Raw genomic sequence first — 19,324 nt, 5'->3', positions numbered from 1 at the left:
TTAATATGTTAAAATTATGATTAAATTATTTGAATAATATATTCAAATTTAATCTTAGACTGAGATAATTTTAAATGAAATTTTGTTTATTTTTTTTAACTTTAGATTAATCATGATGACCTTAAGAATTTAGATAAAAAAATAATCATTTTATTGAGAGAAAATAATGTGGCTTCTCATTCTCTCTCCTCTTACATCCTTTTGCAACATTTATTTTCAGAATTTTATAATTTAATTTTGTATGTATAATTATGTTAAAACCTACAAACTAATATTTTTACTTATCTATCATATTATATACACTTCAAATAATAAGTATTGTATGAAAAATTTAATATACTGAGAATATTTAATACTAAAAAATTAGAGAAAAATACATCAAATCTTGTTATATACTATCAATTTAGTTTTTCACAACAACCCAAATATTTCAAGAAAGATGTAACGGATCAATTTTATTATTGATTAAGAATAAAATAGTATATAGCCGTAAATACTAATTTAAAAATTGACTGCGATTAAAACTCAGAGTTGGTGTGCTAATACTTAATTGACTACCCCTGTAAAAATTTCTTATTGGAAGCCTGTTTCGAAATGAATCTCCCTTTATTTTGTTAACCAGTTGTTTGCTTTTCAAGGATGGGAGATTGATCATCCACGCTAAACTTGTGCATGTGCTTTAGCTTCTTTCTCAAAAACGAATCCAAAGTTTTGTATGTTATAAACAAGTACAAATGTACCAAAAACCTCAACAGTAGTTCAATTTTTCCTGCTACAATAACTTTTGTTGATTGAGCATTTTTTGATGAAAAATTCTTCTGTACCGTTTCATAGTACAAAGGCCATTTTGCATTACACAATTGTTTTCCAATCTTTCTACATGATAAACCTCACTTTTTATGTAGGGACAGAAGGAAAAACTTGCACAGAATAAGATAACAAACAGACCTCAGATTGATTTGGAACTGCTAATTGCATTTCTGGATTGCTCAAATTTTAGAGATTCCCCCTACCCTGAAAAATATGGGTAAAATTTGAATTATAAGTTGTTTCGAACACAAAAATTAGTCCAAATACTTACAAAAATGAGTAAAAGGTAATCATAACTAAGTACAACCAGTGAATCAAAGAAATAACAAAGTATAACCAATGAACAATCAATCTTTACACTTACTGGAAAGCTACGGATGACCAGAAACAGAAACATTTCACACAAATTCCAAGCCAAACTGTAGATTCTATGCCTTCAAGGGATGTAAGAATGATTACTAATTAACCATTAATTGTATTTCTTAATACTTGTGCAAAAATCCCTTAAACCTCATATTCTAAAACGGAGTATAAAAATAATGATTGACTCAATTGATAGTAATTTGGGATTGATATGGAATAAATTTTGAAGAAAAAAAAATAGATAAAGTACCATACTAGTACAGTATTTCCGTTTGCACATCCCTGGATTGGTGGCGGCCCAATTGGTCGTTTTTGTTTGTTTGTTCAAACAATTTTCATCTTTTTTCTCTGACGCGTGGAAAACAGAAGCACGCATGCTTCTTTTGGGAGAGAGAAAGTAGGAAATAGCAGAGTTTAGACTCGGTGTATGCTAAGTAAAATCGATTGGCGATGGAGTTGAAAGAGATTCAGAGACTCGAAGGCCCCACCGATAGGGTTTGGAGCTTGGATTGAAACCCGGCCACCGGTCACGCCGGTATCCCACTCGTCTTCGCTTCTTGCAGCGGCGACAAAACCGTCCGAATCTGGGAGCAGAATCTCTCCTCTGGCCTCTGGGCCTGCCAGGTCAATTTCCATCATCTATTTGAGTTTATAGTATTTCATAATTGAAGAAACTTGTATTGATGATAGTTTACTTTGAATTTGATTATGTAAATGAAATGTAGGCGGTTTTTGGATGAAACGCACACTCGAACTGTTCGATCTTGTGCTTGGTCACCGTCGGGTAAGCTATTGGCCACTGCAAGCTTCGATGCCATCACTGCCATTTGGGAAAATGTTGGTGGTGATTTTGAGTGCGTTTCTACTTTGGAGGTAGGTTACTGCTAAATACATGTACTCATTACCAAACCTGGAAGAAAATTAATAATCTCTATGTCATGTCCCATTGCTTGCTTGCTTGCTGTTGTCTCACATTTCCCCAGTCACCTTAAACTCAACTATGTATTGGAATATCAAATTTCGATACAGGATCCTTTGATGTCATTTAATATTCTGATTTAACTGCACTTCAAGTCATTGTTGGTTTGGAATAGATTGAAGTGCCATTGTTGGTTTCTTTCAATTATAATGAAATCAATTGCATAGGTTTGGGTTAATAATCTATTATTTACTACAACACTTCTGAAAAATGAGGGATAGATCATTTAATTTTGAATGCATATTTAATTATTAATCCTTTCCTTTCCAGATATTATAAAATTATTTCTTTTCTTATTGGAATTTCAGGAGACATCTTTGCACTCTTACAGGTTATCATGATCGAACAATATTCTCAGTTCATTGGTCAAGGTAAAATGTAATTTGCATCTCACTTGGCATTTATGTAAACAGAAACCTGCTTGCTATTTGGTTATCACAATTTCATATGTATGTATGTCTTTGAGAAATCAAGTGTCATCATTTTTATCTATGCCTATTCCTGTTGTTAAGAATGTCAAATTAAGTAAGATTATAAATTTATAATGGAATAAATGTGAGCTATTGTGTTATCGAGTAAATCAACCAACATCCATATTTGGGATGTGTGCTGATTTATTCATATATTGTGGGTGGATTACACTCTTTCAATCTTTGAGTCACAGATGTTTTAAAATATTTAAATGTTGTTTTCTGATTTTAAAAGCATTCTGCAGATTCAGTCATTAGTTCATTGCTTCTTTCTTTTTTTCCTTTTACGTTTATTGAAAGCAAGATGAAGATAATGACTCATGCACTTCGCGATTGTCACCATGATATCAGATGTGAGATGTATCGTATCTAATTTAATTTTTTATATATAAATCTGATATTTCTGTATCCTTCACTGTGCTGGTATGACAGAGAAGGCATCTTTGCCAGTGGAGCCACAGATGATGCTATACGGCTTTTGTGGATGACAATGAAAGTCAGGTATGGAAATTGTTTATTACTGCAATTATCCACTAGCAAAAGCAGTTCAAATGCCACCTTATGGCCATTCCAAATGTAGTATGTGGGCTTATTGACAAATAGATAAATTCTCTTGTCAGGATGTAGTTTGTAATTACTAAAAAATCAGGCTATTTTTGATTGGTACTAGTTGTTCATTAATTGAATTTTATAGAAATAGAAACTACAGCTGAGAATGTTAAGTGAATATATTCATATGCCAAACTCAGAAAAGTGTAGGCCAAAAACTGTGTTCTCCTGCTGGAGAAATAAAAATTCTCTCTCTCTTTTTCACACACAGACAAACACCCTCACACACATATAATACAATATGATTTTCAGCCCAATAATTAGCTAAACTGCTATATATACATTTATCTTACAGTTGGGTAGCCTAATTAAGGGGGAACTACAGTTACTAAGTTACAGCTGCTGGGTATCCTAATTAAGAGAATAACAGTTACTAAGTTGTGGATGCACAATAAATTGCATAGGCTTCACTTGCTTTAAACTTAAAATGCCCAGCTAACCTATGCTGTGAATTTGCTGGTTTTAATGACCAGAAAATTTGCTCATCAACTCCGTTGACGTCATAGGCTGCTGGTCCCTCACCCTAAGTCCCTCTTTTTTCCTTTTGAGTTTTGAGTACTGGTGGGGAGAACAAGTGTCATTATTTAGCATGGCATGTAACTTTCACTCTAGGGATGCCAGTGGGAGCATATAGATATTTTATCCTTGTATGCCAGTGTGTCTATTACTAGTTTCCTTTTCCGTTGTAAAATCAATCACTTTAAATCACAGACACTGTGATTCTATAATTCTATTGGCTATTTGTGCATATCAATAACCTGGAATTTCTTAATCTTTTTGTACTTGATAACAAGGACAAGAGTAGCAAAAGATTTGACAAACCAATGCCAGATGTTTCTTTATTTACAACTGAAGTGCAGAGAACACTCAGTCAAACAGTTATAACATTAACTGTATTTGCAACTTTATTTATTTGCATCGAGTTTCTATTTGAACTATGTTTTATTTTGAAGAAATGAGCCTAATATTCTTCTATATTTGCATTACTGTTCGAGTATACTGACGAGCTGGAGAATCTGGTTTCGAATTTTTCTTAATATAAGAATCACCCTTCTCAGTTTCTCCGTGTATTTTTCGACTTGCATCAGATCCTTTTGTTTAGGTGCTCTTCTCGGTGTCTGAAAACGTGCGGATGTTTTGAACCTCTACATTAGTGCAGTTGTTATTAAGGGATAAATCCTTATATTGAAATCCAAGTCCCTGAAAAATTCAAACTACTATAAGATTGTATGATTTTGTTGTAAAATAATGACCAAAATTGAACAAAAATATTTTTTAAATAATTGACTTTGTATCTTCGTAGATTTAGATGCATGTCACTATGTAGAAAAAAGAGGTTAAAATTGTGAAAATTTTATTGCTTGCTTATAACATAGGTTGGTGGTCCTCTCTACAAGTTGCTGCTGAAGAAGGAGAAGGCCCGTGGCATGAATATAAATTCTGTGCAGTGGAGCCTTGGGGTAAGATTCTCAGAAACTACTTTAATGGAATCACGTTGATAATGAAATGAGTATCTCTTTCCACAAACATCAAGTGGGTGGAATGGTGGATTTCACTGCTAAATTAGATAATGCTCTCTTAGCTGATTTTGTCTGAGACTGAATAATGACCTCATAAAGTTCATTCTGATAACTTATACATGATAAAAAAAAATTGTGATTAGTTGGCATTTTATTACTAGTGATGTGTTTAACTGACAAGCATTGGCAGACTTTGCATCATGAATGACAAAATAAATTTTCATTAGTATTATAAGAATCACAAAATTTGAAGTCTGCTACTTACAGCTTAATAGCTTACAAAAACTTAAGGCCCTTTTGATTTGAGAAAATGTTTCCTGTTTTCACTTTTAATTAGGAATAATACTTTGTTTTCATTTCGTTTTATGTTTTTAAAGATTTGTATAGGAAACAGAAAAAGTAACTTTTTATTGTTTTCACTGTTTCTTATACTTATCTTTGAAATCAAGAATCAAAGTACAAACCAGAAAGCAATTTTGTAATTAAAAGTTAACAGAAAATAAAAACAATATTTTCCTAAATCAAACAACCCCTTACATATTTCGAGAATGGTGACCTATATCAGCATTGTTTTCTGCTTCCTGTGTCTTTCTCTGCAATTTGTAACAGTCTTATTTACTAAATAGGAGAAGCCGGTACTAGCCTCTGCAAGCGATGATGGGACGATCAAGGTGTGGGAGTTGATATCATACTAGTTTTCCACATTTGCTGTATGAGTAGCAGATATTTATAATGGCGGAGCCTAATAGAAGTGCTAGGTGTGCAGGCATCCTCATAGTTATTTTTCTCTTTTTAGTTATATTTACTAAAAATTTACAACAGATATTGAATATTATATTTTTTAGGTGAGTCAGGAGTGTGACTGTAAATTGTAATTACTGTCACAAGTCACAACTAAACTTTTCATTTTTGCTCAGGAATGGCTCATAAATTACTTACCCTAGGGTGAACTAGTATCGTAAGTATGCTTTGCTTCAGTAAGTTGTAGTGGTAGAATGATAAGGAAAGATATATTACTCACTAATCGCTGTGTGGCAACTTGCTGTCAGAACGGATTAGAACAGGTAATCGAATCGAGCTACCCCGTGCCCACATTGGTCGCATAGCTAGTTCTCTACAAGAATCAGTGAATGATAATGACTCTTTCTCTAAATTTTGCTAGCAGTAGATATTGCATTTTCACTAGTATACCCCCGGCAAGCCATTTGTAGAGGTCAATATATATGCACAGGGAGGACTAGTCTATAAGAGATGAGCATAATAAATTATAATATCGAGATCTATCTAGTTATATGTACATTAAGGTTTAAACGCAAATGATTCCTTCGCTTTTTGACAAATAAATATTAATCTTGATAACTACTCTACTAGAAAATTTGACAACTGACTCTACAATTTGAAGTAAAGTATTGATGAATCTTTGATTAAACAAATGTACTCAGATCATATATTCTATTTTCGTGAATAAAATTTCTTTTGTCCAAATGGGTTCTTTTAAATAGTTGGCATTTGTTACAATATAAGTATGCTGGAGTTAGAATTGGATACTTACCACAAAATACGATGCATCTTTTAATCCGAATTATACGTAACTGTCTTTTCCCTGAAACAACACTACGAGAATTATTTGTCAAAGACTAGCCGAAAGTTATTTACATTATACATGTGGCCTTCTTAAGCAATGGAAGCTTCAATTTAGACATTTTATACCGAGCGAGAGACCGTTTGGGAAATTGCTTGAACTAATTGACTCTTTTTTTCTCTAAAGACAAAGACAAAAGTCACACAACACAAGTGCTGAAACTGAAAGCATAATCAGTGAATAAAAAATATAAGAACTTCATAGTTCACAAATTTTAGCTTCGAAAGTGTTAGTTAAACTTTTCAAAAACATCTTAAAAATCCATGACGAAAATGAAATTCTCAATCCGTGATGAATAATATGGTTGTCGATTGACCGTTAAAGTGAATGGAATTACAGAAAATGAGAAAAAAATTCTAACACCTGTTCTCTATTCTTAGTCCAGCAGAATTGGCTCTTGTACACTCTTGAACCAAAGCCTCTCGTGCAGTGGAGATTCTGCTTGGAACTAAAGTAGCATCAAATGCAGTGCAATCTATCCAATCCTTCAATAGCTCCTCCTGACCCCATATATCAGGAATCCATACCCTCCCAGCCACTTCAACTCTATGCCTATTCAGCCTCTCGCGTCCACTATCTTCTTCTTCTTCTTCTTCTTTTGCTGCTGCAACATCTGAAGTCTCTTCTTCTTGTAATGCCATATTCTCCTCGTTGCAACAAAGAAGGGTCGTTTCTGAAGCTGCAGATGGGTTTTGTGTAGTAACAACATCCTTATCTTTATCTCTAATATCTTCATCATATTCATGCTTGTTAAGGTTGCTCTCTTCTTGTTGTAGTTCCATGTTGTTGTTGAAGATGATATCTTTAGAAGGATGGGGACTGTTTAGGTCCAATGGCTGATGATGAGAAGGAATCTGGCGGTCATCAGATTCAGAAGAAGAGGATTGGTGAGCCATGAATGAATGAGGTGTTGTTGTTTGTTATCTTTACATGGAGAGAGAGAGAGAGTATTTGTTTGTGTGTGCTGTAATCCTTGATGTTGTGTAGAGGAGATTTGAAAATGGGGTTTGTTTGTGTGGGGAATAAAGCAAAGGGAAGTGGGTGGAAATTTAGTTTACACGTCGCCCACAAGACCACAAGAGTTTCTTTTCTATTGTAAGTGACAAACGTACGTGTCTTGTTTCAGATGAGATTCTATTTGTGTGGCTTATTATTCCCACTCCCCTGCCAAAACCGAACGAAAAGAAAAAATAAAAAAGAAGAAAGAAAGACCGATCTCTACTAACAAATCGTTCCACTTAATAAAATTAAGTTTAAATTTCTTAAATAAGTTATTGGATTAAGTCCAATGGATGAAAGAAATATGATTAAGAAAAAAAGAATTTATTAATGATAATCAGTTAAATTTTTCGATCAACATTCATACATTAATTTTTAATAAAATCAATAAATACTTTACATTTATAATCAACATGATCACTTAAAAAAAAAAAGAAAGAGACTGGGATTGGAGGGGGAGGGAGGGCCTGGGGGATTCCTTGGATTGATTTTTGGAGGATTGTGACGTTGATTTGCAATGCATACCCAATTGTGTGATTCTTGGCTTTAAACCAATGAGGTTGCATTATTTGATTTGATTTTTTAAATTTCAGCTCCTTTTCTCTTTACAACGTATTATTATTTTTTTCATCATTTTTCAATCCAACAAATACTTTTGTGACGTGTTTTGATGAGATAGATGCTCTTGAGATGCCAGAAAAGATATGTGTTTTTTTTCCCTTAGGAGAATATTATTGTGAGGTCTTGATAACACAAACAATATTTAGTTTATTATTGAGTTTAAAAATGGTTATGCTATAGAAGAAAATAAAACAAATTATTAAACACTAAATACAAGTCTAAAAAATTATTAGTTAAATAAATTAGAAAAATATCTTTTATCCCACCACAAACCGCGTTAAAAAAATTTACTACTACTATTTTTTGTTATGTGAAGGGAAAATCAAGATTACTATTGAATACGTACGAATTTAGACGAAATTTAAGACTAATAAATCAAGATTTTATTTTATTTTTATGGGGAGGGGAAATAAAGATCATTATCATATTGTAATCCATTGCAAAATCTGTCAGATTTCATATTAAACATTTTTATACTGAGCATCATTATTGAAAAAAAGTTACACAAAGTCTTTGATGGTTTTAGAATAGATTAAGGTGAAAGAAAGAGAGATAAACAGGAAAAAATAGATATGATAAATAATGTAATCAAAATAAAATAAAAGGTAAATGGATATATATTTATAATAACCCATTTTTTTTCTCCAACTTCCATTCTCTCCCTCAACCTCCTATGTTATAATTTCTTTTCCTTTTCTCTTTAAGGGTTTGTTCATTTGAGTTGAAAGAGAGTGAAAAAAAATTGAACAATATAATAATATAAGACTCACACTTTTATATTTTACTTTAATTTAATTTTTTTCTTAATTCATTTTTTTCATATATTTGTATACATTAACTGCCAAATAACTGATAAAATAAAAGCCTTTTTTAGTACGGTAATAAAAGGCTTTATTGTACTTTCAGCTACTTATACCGCGTTATTCTATTTTTATTATCTAACATGCATCAAACTCGTCCTACATCTCAATTATGAAATTGGAAATGTAGGTACATGTGTATTTTCATTAGTGTATTTATTATATATAGGACAGGGTATGAATATAATATAAAAAAAAAAACTTTAACGTACACCTTGTGGATAAGTGTATGAGAAAAAAGAAATTAAAAAGGTGCAAAGTGAAAAATGTAATAAGTGATAAACAAGAAAGGAAGAAATAGATAAAATGAAAAATGTGGCAAACAAAGAGAAAAAGTGTATGTAAAATTAGCAAAGCAATTCAACCCGTCTTATCTTAAGCATGATGAGAAATGGTAAAGTTGGGATAGAAATTAGTTGATAGTATAAAATTTTATACTAACAATACATAAAAATTAAATATGCAAGTGTATGTAAAATTAGCAAAGAAAGAAAAAAAAATGCAAGTATATGTAAAATTAGCAAAGCAAATCAACCCATCCCTCATTTCAACTTGCTTTCAGCCTGTCTTAAGCATGATGAGAAATCTGAAAAGCAAGTTGAGATAGAAATTAGTTGATAGCATAAAATTTTATACTAATAATACATAAAAAATAAATATATATTTATAAATTTATTCAAGAGTCTAATTTTTTTCATATTCTTAAAATAAATTAATTTATGTTCTTAAAATAAATTAATTTATATCGTCAATTAATTAAAAATTATCATTTTAAGATAGTCACTATAAAATTTAATAAATTTATGATTTGTCATAAATTATAATTAAATAACAGTATAAAAATATTTCATCTTAGCACATATACTATTTACATTTAGTCCAATAATTGGTGTAATTTCATGTGATATTACCATGTCATATATTGTAGTGATTTTAGCTTTAGGATCAGATTGTGTAAACAACTTAATTAAATTTCCAAAAAAAAAACAACTTAATTAAACAATTATTGGAGGAGTATTTAACATATACGCCATTTATAAGTTTTTTTTTATATATATAATCCAAGATGAAATAGGTTAAACTATTTTCATATTGCATGTAAGTTGGTTTCATATGTTATCTTGCATAGTTAAATAAGTTAAAAGTAGTTTAGAAACATAAAGTTTAATGTTTATGCAAAACAATTTTATAGTGTTATTTAAATATAAATTATCGTTTGAATTATTTTAAAATAATTATTTTAAAAATTAATAAATTTATCAGATATAATAAATTATAATTAAATGGATGTATAAAACTTTTATACAGTATAATTTTTTCTCCGAAACATATCAAAGCTATTTTTGAAACCTCTTTGAAGCACTTGCACAAATACTTATCTCATAAGATAAGTTTAATAAAGTGCAAAAAAATACTTTTATAAATAGACTCTTAATGAATTCGGGGTTGCTGTTTTAACTATCAGAAAACGATATGAAGGTTGCTAGCTTATGGACAAAACTAGGATCCTTTCAGTCCTCCATGAACCTCACTCACCCTTCTGACACTCATACACCACAGCACGCCATGCACATCCCCTAAGCTAAGTTTTCTCTACACTATTGTCGGAATCACTATTCATTTGAGCAAATTTCTCGTACCTAGTTTAGTACTTATTTTAGGAGGTACAACATTAATGCTCCGAAACCTAGACTGACAAGAGGATCAACATATCAAGTTCCTCTGCCACTCAGTTTTTTTTTTTCTCTTTCTTTTTTGGTTAATTGTCACTCAGTTGATTCGGAATGAGGCTTCGATACGAAGTGTGGACCTTCCTTATCCTCCCAATCACATGGGTGTGTTTTTGTTATGCCCCTAGATATGCGTTTACACTAAGTGTGTATTTGGAGTAGTTGTATTTACAAAATTGATTTTCAAGGAAATTGATTTTAATTAAAATTAATTTTAAAATAAAATAATTTATATTTAAAATTTAATAATATAAATTTTTAGTCATTGAATTTTTTTTTATAAATTATTTCAACTCAAAATTAGTTTTAGATCCATTATCAATTCCTTAATACGAAATTAAGTATTTGAATATTTATCTAAAATCATTAATTGTATTTCAACATAATTTTAAGTAATTAAACGTGAAAGTGTTCGGCCGACGTGATTATAGAATGCAGCCTATTTTTTTTTTCAGAGAACCTTATTTTTTTATTGACACCTTGGATTACAGATTTTTAATCACTCAGTGGATTAAATTACAAATATTTTATTTGTATCATCCTTACAAAGTGTTTCATCAAACATTTTTATCCTAAATTTTAATTCTATTTTGACAGTTAAACAACGACGAGGTGACATTAATATTATTATTTTATTTATCTAATAACAAATATCTTTTTGCGGTTCAAAATAAAGTGTTAAATGCTTCTCAAAATTTGAAAAACATTCCATGTATTTGCTCCATTTTAATACTAAAAAAAATATAAGAATTTTTTTTAAAAAAAAGATAAAAATATATCATTACTCTATGAACAAAAAAAATGAAATTTTTTACGGCAAAGACCCACAAGAATAAGATAAAAAGTCCGGAGATAATTTCACCTGACATGTAAGAATGTTTGAACATTCTTGGTTTTATATTAGTTATGTTGACAGGAAACATCAAACCCGTGACCTTCCCCTCCTTGCTTTCTCTCTTAATCATTCAATCCACCTTATATTTCCTGTATCAAGAAACAATCATGTACACGATTTTTAATTTACTTTAATTTAAAACCCGTGGTTGACTTGGTTTGCCGTTGACATAATCTTGATTTCATGGTAACACTAACAAGCCAAATATCTATAACAAGCACTGACCATTACTGATATATTATTCTCTGTACAAAAATACAAGCTAATAAACTTATTAAAACATGCCAACAAGCCTCAACTCAGAAAACAACGGTTTTGGAAAGTACTTCGCTTTCATGAACAACTGTATGCACAATGCGAACCTAAAAATGAAAAAAGGGGCAAAACGTGATCTAATACCTAGACTGATGAGATTTGTATCCCTAAAAATTGCTTGGTAAAGAGATGCAAGGAGGGATTAAGGAGTTGGGGAAAAGAGTATTAAACTCTTGGATAACGTGAGCGCCCCTTCTTCTTTAAGAATTCAGGGATCTCAACAAAGCTACCATCAGTGAAAGTAGAAGATCGCCGATTGATACCAACGGTATCTCCTTGTGTGAGTTGACTGGCCTGCATACAAAAAGCAAGATCATGGGCATTGCATCAGAGAGAGGAGGGACTGGGACTAGGGACGGCTGATTGGCACACAACGGGAAGAGGGGGTAGTAAGTCATACCTGCATAGGTCTCCCTTCACTTTCCTCTTGACGCTTGAATCCAGTTGCGATTAATGTTATGCTTACCTATATGAAACCAAATTACATGACAAAGTTAAAAAATGATAGGACATAGTATAAAATTAACATTAAAGCACAAATCTTAAAAAAGAGAATCAATGTTTTAAGTTCAAAAATCAGATAAGAGGGAGTTTAACTTAAAATTTTATTTCATCCTCTGAAGTCTTAAATGAACAATAGGATGCTCAAAATTAACTTTCGGTGACATTGAAAGTTGTAAAAGAAAGGACAAATGTCTCTAGGAAGCTCATTCGTAGTGTTTCACCACTACCAGTAGGTTTGTTTACATTAAAATAGACTAAAATGTAGCACATTACATCTCTCAAGAGAGGAAGGTGTAGTCTTAAAAATTATGTTTGAATTATGGAATTTTAGGTATAGAAGGAGGAAGAGAGATAAAAAATAATGAAATACTAATTGATATTAACTGAAATGTATTACAGTGTATTGATGTATTTGATATGCTCATAAAACCTAGAATACTAACCCCCCTTATGTATACTAATCATAATCCTAATTCCTAAATAATTAAGAAAACAAATTATAACAAGGAAAAAAGGTGACTAATCCTAAGAGAGAATGAGAAAATGAGGAAACTAAGAAGAAAATTTTTAAGATATGATCAATCATTTTTAGACATTTTCATATTTGAAGGGAAAAGAAGTGTAATTTATAAGAAAAAAAACTATAAAGTAAGATTGAAGTGGTTTGCATAGCTTAACTTACTTGCCCACTGAGTGATGGATCTATTACTGCCCCAAATATTAAATTAGCAGTGGGGTCCACAAGGTCATATATAACTTCTGCTGCAACATTTACCTGTAAATGGTAATATTAAAAGCCATAGCATACAAAGGACTATAATAAATAGAATGAGTATGATGAGTTTAATAGATTGCAGATAGTTAAATAGGTAGGTATTCAGAATCCAGAACTGAAGGCTAGTTTATTTTATTTCTTTGTTCACAGAATGGATGCCAAAGTATGCCTGAAAGAATCACTTCTTTGCTTCAAAAACCAAGCTTATAAATAGCTTGCCAGAAAAGTATGACTAAAGAGTTATAGTGACCGGATTACTAGATTGAAGCAGAAGTCTTTTACAAATATTTTTATAAGCCTCAAAATTTTTACCCTTGACTAAATATCATGTCCATGGAAAACTGATACAATTCACAATCATCTCAATCATGTAAGGAAGTGTTACGATGGAATTCAGCACATGGCTTTAAGGTTCAATTATTCAAAAAAAAAAATCCTAACTTCATTCAATACATGTTGCTCCTAGCAATTTCCTAGTCATTATATGACCCAGATTCCAAAGGAAAAGGGAAGGATTGTTTTTCAAAATAAAAAGGAGAAAGAAAGAAAGAAAGAAGGAGGAGAAAACATCATGTACGTATACAGATGAAACAAATATCTAGCAAAGTTAACATTAGTAAAAGGGACAGAGGGATAGCTAGCTACCTCAAACAAGGTCAAATCACTTCCACCAGTTATGTTCCATACAATTCCAGTAGCCCTTTCTATACCAATATCCAGTAAAGGTGACTGGATAGCATTTAATGCAGCATCCCTTGCCCTTGTTTTCCCTTCAATACAAAAAAGAAGCCAGAAGATAAATTTCAAATTTTCAAGAATATATGCTGCAACTATGTGGGTCAGAATATCCTCATCAATTCTGACCCTCCTCTTTCCCCATAAAAAAAGTGTATGCCAATAAGAGGATAATATATTTATATTTTAATAATTAATCAGCTAACTGAGAGTAGAGTAAAGGGGTAAACTATTATTGTTGAGGATCATTAAAGTACGTTCAACATCGAAGTGTGTGCTTCTCAAGAATTTTAAAGTGTGGCACGACCTTTGAGAAATAAATTTCTAATCTTCAAATTGCCTTTTTTAGGATTTGCAATATAAAAGAATACTTTCAATTTTCAAGGCAATGCTATGCCTCTAAAACAACTTTGGTCAAATAATCATTCCCTTATAGTTATAGACATGCGCTTCTTGTGGTAAGGTAATATTTACAATTGTCACTCTGCATATAACTAATATAGCAGGGCTCCTACAACAGTAATATTTTGACTAACTGTAGTTCTGCCCTTGGCTGGGGTAGCTCGGCTATGGTTCCAATCCAGACTCCATTTTAGACTGCTGTGGAACCACTGCAATGGGCAATCCAGTATTTTGTAATTTAGTACCTCTGGTACTCTTTTTTTTTTTTGAACAGCCAAAAGTATCATATATTAGATATTAAATAAGGATAGTACCAGAGGTACTACAGAGATACAAAAAGAAAGCCATAGGCTGAGGATATAAAGCAAAACTACACAAGCTTCCCCAACTAGAGACCTTACAAAAAACCACCCATCCTTCCCAGACTAGGAGAAGGCAAAGGACATAGAAGATGACCATTGATTAAACGGAATGGCAAAGTCCTTTTCCCACCCCCTCAACCAAGACCAGGTAAGATAAATTGCATCATCCACCAATTTAGAAATGGCAAACTGATGATTTTTAAAAATCATGGCGTTCCTATAGTTCCAAATAGAAACTGTGGCTGCTACCCACCAAACCTTCCACTTCCTATTAATAGCTTGCGAAGCAGCCAAAGAGAGGTGCTGAGTGAAGTGATCCACAGGCCTACAGTGCATGACTCTAGCTTCGTTGACCCAAAAAAAAAAATATATATTATCTATTTTTGCTGAGCAAAAAAAAAAATATATTTACAATTGTCACTCTGCATATAAGGTTCAAGTATCACAATACCCTCTAGAGATATTATATAATTTTCAGTTAGCAAACCAGAGGTTTAAAAGCAATCCATTGCCATATATTAAATTTGAGTACTCACTCTAGAACAAGAGGACTTTTAAGACCTACACTTTTTCTTAGTAAGCCATACGAGAGATGACTTTTCTTACATCAAGTATCTCACTTTTTTAATATTTTGTATTCCTTTGAAATACTTTTTTTTAAAATTTAGTTATTCCTAATTTGAATTTGAATTTTGACAAATCATTCAAAATTAATAGACAATGAGATTATGTGTATTGATTCGTTTGATTGTTTGGTATATTGATGAGTATTACGTTGGCCACCATGGGCCTAACACAACCAACCTTTACACATATATATTGACGAGTATCGAATTATTGATTCAAATAATTTATTTTCATAATCTCATTAATTTCAAAAGTCTTATCTCTTTAATTTATTCCTATCTATTAAAATAGAATTCTCATTATTGACAGTCAAGACATCTATTATACTTTTTCTTTCTTAAGATACCTGATTTCAACATTGTTTAACATTTAACAATAGTGATATTTTTATCTCCTTATGTTTATATTTGTGTATATTCATATTTCAAAATTTACTTAATTTAGAAATAATCATACAATGTATGGAAAATTTGCTAGTTATTTAGGTCAAATAGAAGATCAGGATTCAGGACTAGTAATGCATCTCCATCTGCAGTTCCCATACATACCAGTTGCAGTTCCTATCCCCATAAGTGAAGACCCTGCATTGGCCATTATAGCTCGAACATCAGCAAAGTCTACGTTCACCAATCCTGGTATCTGCAATCAATTACAAAATTAATGAGCATATATGATTCTACAGACAGACACCATCAACTTTAAACCATGGGAAACATATAATCAGGACATCTTATTAGTGGGATGGCAAGATTATGTTTTGCCAACATGCATCCAAAATTGATAATAAAAAATCATATGAATTCTAGCAAATAAACTAACGATAAGAGATAACTTTGAACCAACATATCAAACAACTTAGTGAATCAGGTAGGGACTACTGAATTGTCAAAACATATACAAGGTTTCCTTTTCATTCTTTCTTTCCTTTTTACTCCTTTAACAATCAAGATTTGATAGAGATAAAAAAAGAACAAAGCAAAGGCAGGAAGGTATTTGTTCATGTTCAAAGATCTTCATGATTCCCATACCGTAATAATATCAGATATACCACGAACACCTTGTCTAAGAATATCATCAGCCAGATTGAATGCTTCAGTTACAGGGGTAGATTGAGAAACTGCAGTCAGCAGTTTGTCATTTGGAATAACTATCAGTGTATCAACATTATCTCTTAAGGCTGCAATTCCTTCTTGTGCTTGAACTGCCCTTCTTCGCCCTTCAAATGAAAAAGGGGTTGTGACAATACCAACAGTCAGTATACCCATTGACTTTGTGATACCGGCAATAACTGGAGCTCCTCCAGTGCCAGTTCCTCCACCCATTCCAGCCTGCACAAATGAGTTCTAATTTTTCAAGTTTGTTGAAATATAGCGATTATGAAAAGTTTAGTAGAACTGAAAGTGTGCCTACTCCCAATTTTGAAAATTTGACATATTTGAGGATTTCAAAGATCATGAATTGCTGGGTCCTTATTTCTAATAGGCATCAATTAATAAGCAAAATTCAAAACAATAAATACTAGAATTTTATATATGTCCTGATAAATTTCCTCCTAAAATTTATATAGATATATTGCATACAAGTTATTTTCCATTGTAGATGTTTCAATTTTCTTAACATTATTTAATCTAATAAGCTATATATTGAACTTCAACGTCAAATAATAACATATTTGCAATACCATTTCCCTTTGTGTTATTATTATATTATTATATATCTTCACTGATAGTAAAATTCCAAATAAAATAAGTTATCTTTTATGAGAAATCTCACTTGAAACACTATAAATCTGTCAGACTTATAATGAAGTATTGGTAGTTACCTAAGTGAAAGCAATGCCTATCACGGTATTTGAAATTCTTAACTGCTTACTTAAAAACAAATCCACAATTTTTATAATTCAAAGTGGCATCCTAGGAAAATGATATACTTGTAGAAATTTTCAGACCTGTTGATACTCCAAACTGTATCAGGTGATTTTGTATTGGTAATTGGTTGTACAAACCTCTGTTTCATCCCCTATTAATGTTCCCCTTCCTCAAAAGAACAACCAGTCCAACAGCATTTAAGAGCATACATAGAAAATGAATGTGATAAAGAGCCCTTAGTTATAGATTTTAAAATTTTGGAGAAATGTAAAAATCCAAAAGAGTGGTTCACAAAACAATATGCATCAAGTTAAGAAGGTCAAATAACTCAGATCATGCACTTGAATACCACCATAACAAATGTCAAAGGAAGCATGGAAGCACATGGAATAAAAATTAAAGCTACACAACAGTGTAACCCCTCAGATGTAGTTCCTTGATAATCTCTTCGCAGAATATTGTGGCCTATCCCTCCTAGCTCAACATATTACCCTATCCTTTCTTTCTCTATGAAAACATACATTACCACATCCTACTTTAAGTTATGATTTTACAAACATATATATTGGTATCACAATAGAGCATATATTATAATTTATAAGTTACAAACCATGTCAACTAGTGTGATGCTAACAAGTGCACTAAAAATAAAACTCAATAATGCAAAATTGTAATGCAATCAGCATAAGCTATAACTAAAGAAAAGTGGTCAGTTGAACATACTGTAACAAAGACCATATCAGCTCCATAAACTGCCTCCTGTATTGATTCCTTGCTTTCCTTGGCAGCATTCATGCCAATCTCAGGATTACCACCAGCTCCAAGTCCTCGTGTAAGCTCCTGACCGATTTGTAACCGGTTGGGAGGAATGACTGGCGACATCCTCATGGCTTGAACATCAGTGTTAACAATCCAGAACTCCACACCATTCATGGAGCTCTCTATCATGCGGTTGACTGCATTTGACCCGCCTCCACCCACACCAATGACTTTGATCTTTGCTTCACTGTAGTTACTCGGAGCCGTTGTGGCTTCCAAACTTTCAGCGACGTTTCCACCTGATACATCCTTTCTAGGTCTAGGGCTGTTCAGTGCACTCCCTCCTTCTCCTCTGAGCATTGAAACCTCAGGGTGCAGATCCAGAAAAGGATCCTTGCGACTGATGCTGTGGGAATTCGCGGAACACTTCACTGGAAACGAACCACACTTCCGATTGCTGCCAAACACGGTCTTGCTCTCTTGAATTCTCAAGAAGCACGATCTGATACCGTGATTCTCAGAAATTGTTCTGCCTCCAACAACAGCCAGCACCCCCGCCGAATTTCTAACATTCGAGGGAGTATAACAGGTCGCCATTTACACACTATCGAAATTCGTAGCTTATGATAAATACGCACAAAAATTAACAGAAACAAATTCAATTCGTGAAGGTTGCAATTCGCTCAGAATTGCTTCTTCCTATACCTGTGATTGGAAAATAAATAAAACAAATAATGGCCGAAACATTAGGGCAAGTGAGAAATAATTAAGGAAGTGTACTATGGTAGAGTGTAGGTACATAACAGAGTAATAGTAGAAGAGAATGAAAAGGGAGAAACGGCAAATGAAATAGTTAATAAAAAGCACGAAGATTGAGAACGGTGTTGAAGAGGAAATGCGTGAGAATATTAGGGAGATGAGGGGAAGAGAGACCTGAGAAAATTGAAGGGGTTTTGTGAGCAAGCGAGAGTAGTAGCATTTGAGTGGTGAAAAGGAAGAGTGCAAGGAGGAAGGTTTTTGTTTCGGTGCGAAGAGCGTGCTTAGGGTTTATGAGATTAGCTTGGAAACAGGGTGTTCTTCGTCCCATTCCATCAACCAATCAGACAAATTTTACTTCAATAAATTATTTTCATGATGGATTTAAGTTGGGTTAATTTCATCTAATGTCATAAATTCTTTCGCTACTTTTCTCTCATTATTTTTCGTACTAACATTTTTTATATAAAACTACTAATAAATTAATGAAAAAAATAATAATTTTATAAAATCAATCTTATATTTATAAATTTTATTATATATTATAAGAGTTTTACATCTAGATGAGCTGGTTTACTATCCAATTCAAAAATAATTCCTCAATCATTACTAACATGTCACGTTAACAATTTCAGATAAAAATTTAATGACACATTAATGATAAATTAAAAATTGTTAAATTTTAAGAATATGAGAGACTAAATTGCATGTTTGGTTTGCGGT

The 19,324-nt window shown here is 32.2% G+C and overlaps 2 protein-coding genes and 1 pseudogene across 12 annotated transcripts; 1 reads left to right on the top strand and 2 right to left on the bottom strand.

The window, feature by feature from the left end:
- Nucleotides 1–758: 758 nt before the first annotated feature.
- Nucleotides 759–7,455, bottom strand: LOC114400683 (protein BIC1-like). Of its 10 annotated transcripts, none has more exons than XR_003663985.1 (4): nucleotides 6,757–7,450; nucleotides 6,304–6,365; nucleotides 5,773–5,865; nucleotides 759–1,014 (listed from the first exon to the last, which is right to left on the bottom strand). XR_003663985.1 is itself a non-coding variant. In XM_028363262.1 (3 exons), the coding sequence occupies exons 1-2, from the start codon at nucleotides 7,287–7,289 to the stop codon at nucleotides 6,324–6,326; spliced, it is 564 nt and encodes a 187-aa protein (XP_028219063.1). In that variant the 5' UTR covers nucleotides 7,290–7,449; the 3' UTR covers nucleotides 759–1,014; nucleotides 6,304–6,323. The 10 variants fall into 10 exon arrangements, 6 of the variants coding, with proteins under 6 accessions (XP_028219063.1, XP_028219060.1, XP_028219059.1 ...); XR_003663983.1 differs by lacking the exon at nucleotides 759–1,014 and adding an exon at nucleotides 3,333–4,431 and having other exon boundaries at nucleotides 5,289–5,865; XR_003663984.1 differs by lacking the exon at nucleotides 759–1,014 and adding an exon at nucleotides 3,333–4,431.
- LOC114400685 lies at nucleotides 1,467–5,667 on the top strand (annotated as a pseudogene).
- Nucleotides 7,456–11,703: 4,248 nt separating the features above from the next.
- Nucleotides 11,704–18,947, bottom strand: LOC114400297 (cell division protein FtsZ homolog 2-1, chloroplastic-like). Of its 2 annotated transcripts, XM_028362682.1 has the most exons (8): nucleotides 18,779–18,947; nucleotides 17,810–18,550; nucleotides 16,247–16,546; nucleotides 15,767–15,857; nucleotides 13,738–13,862; nucleotides 13,000–13,092; nucleotides 12,214–12,279; nucleotides 11,704–12,107 (listed from the first exon to the last, which is right to left on the bottom strand). In XM_028362682.1, the coding sequence occupies exons 2-8, from the start codon at nucleotides 18,440–18,442 to the stop codon at nucleotides 11,979–11,981; spliced, it is 1,437 nt and encodes a 478-aa protein (XP_028218483.1). In that variant the 5' UTR covers nucleotides 18,443–18,550; nucleotides 18,779–18,947; the 3' UTR covers nucleotides 11,704–11,978. The 2 variants fall into 2 exon arrangements, with proteins under 2 accessions (XP_028218483.1, XP_028218485.1); XM_028362684.1 differs by having other exon boundaries at nucleotides 17,810–18,947.
- Nucleotides 18,948–19,324: the final 377 nt, after the last annotated feature.

This window comes from Glycine soja, chromosome 19 (genome assembly GCF_004193775.1).
Source record: "Glycine soja cultivar W05 chromosome 19, ASM419377v2, whole genome shotgun sequence".
NCBI lineage: Eukaryota > Viridiplantae > Streptophyta > Magnoliopsida > Fabales > Fabaceae > Glycine > Glycine soja.
This window is presented reverse-complemented; position numbering and strand designations above follow the sequence as displayed.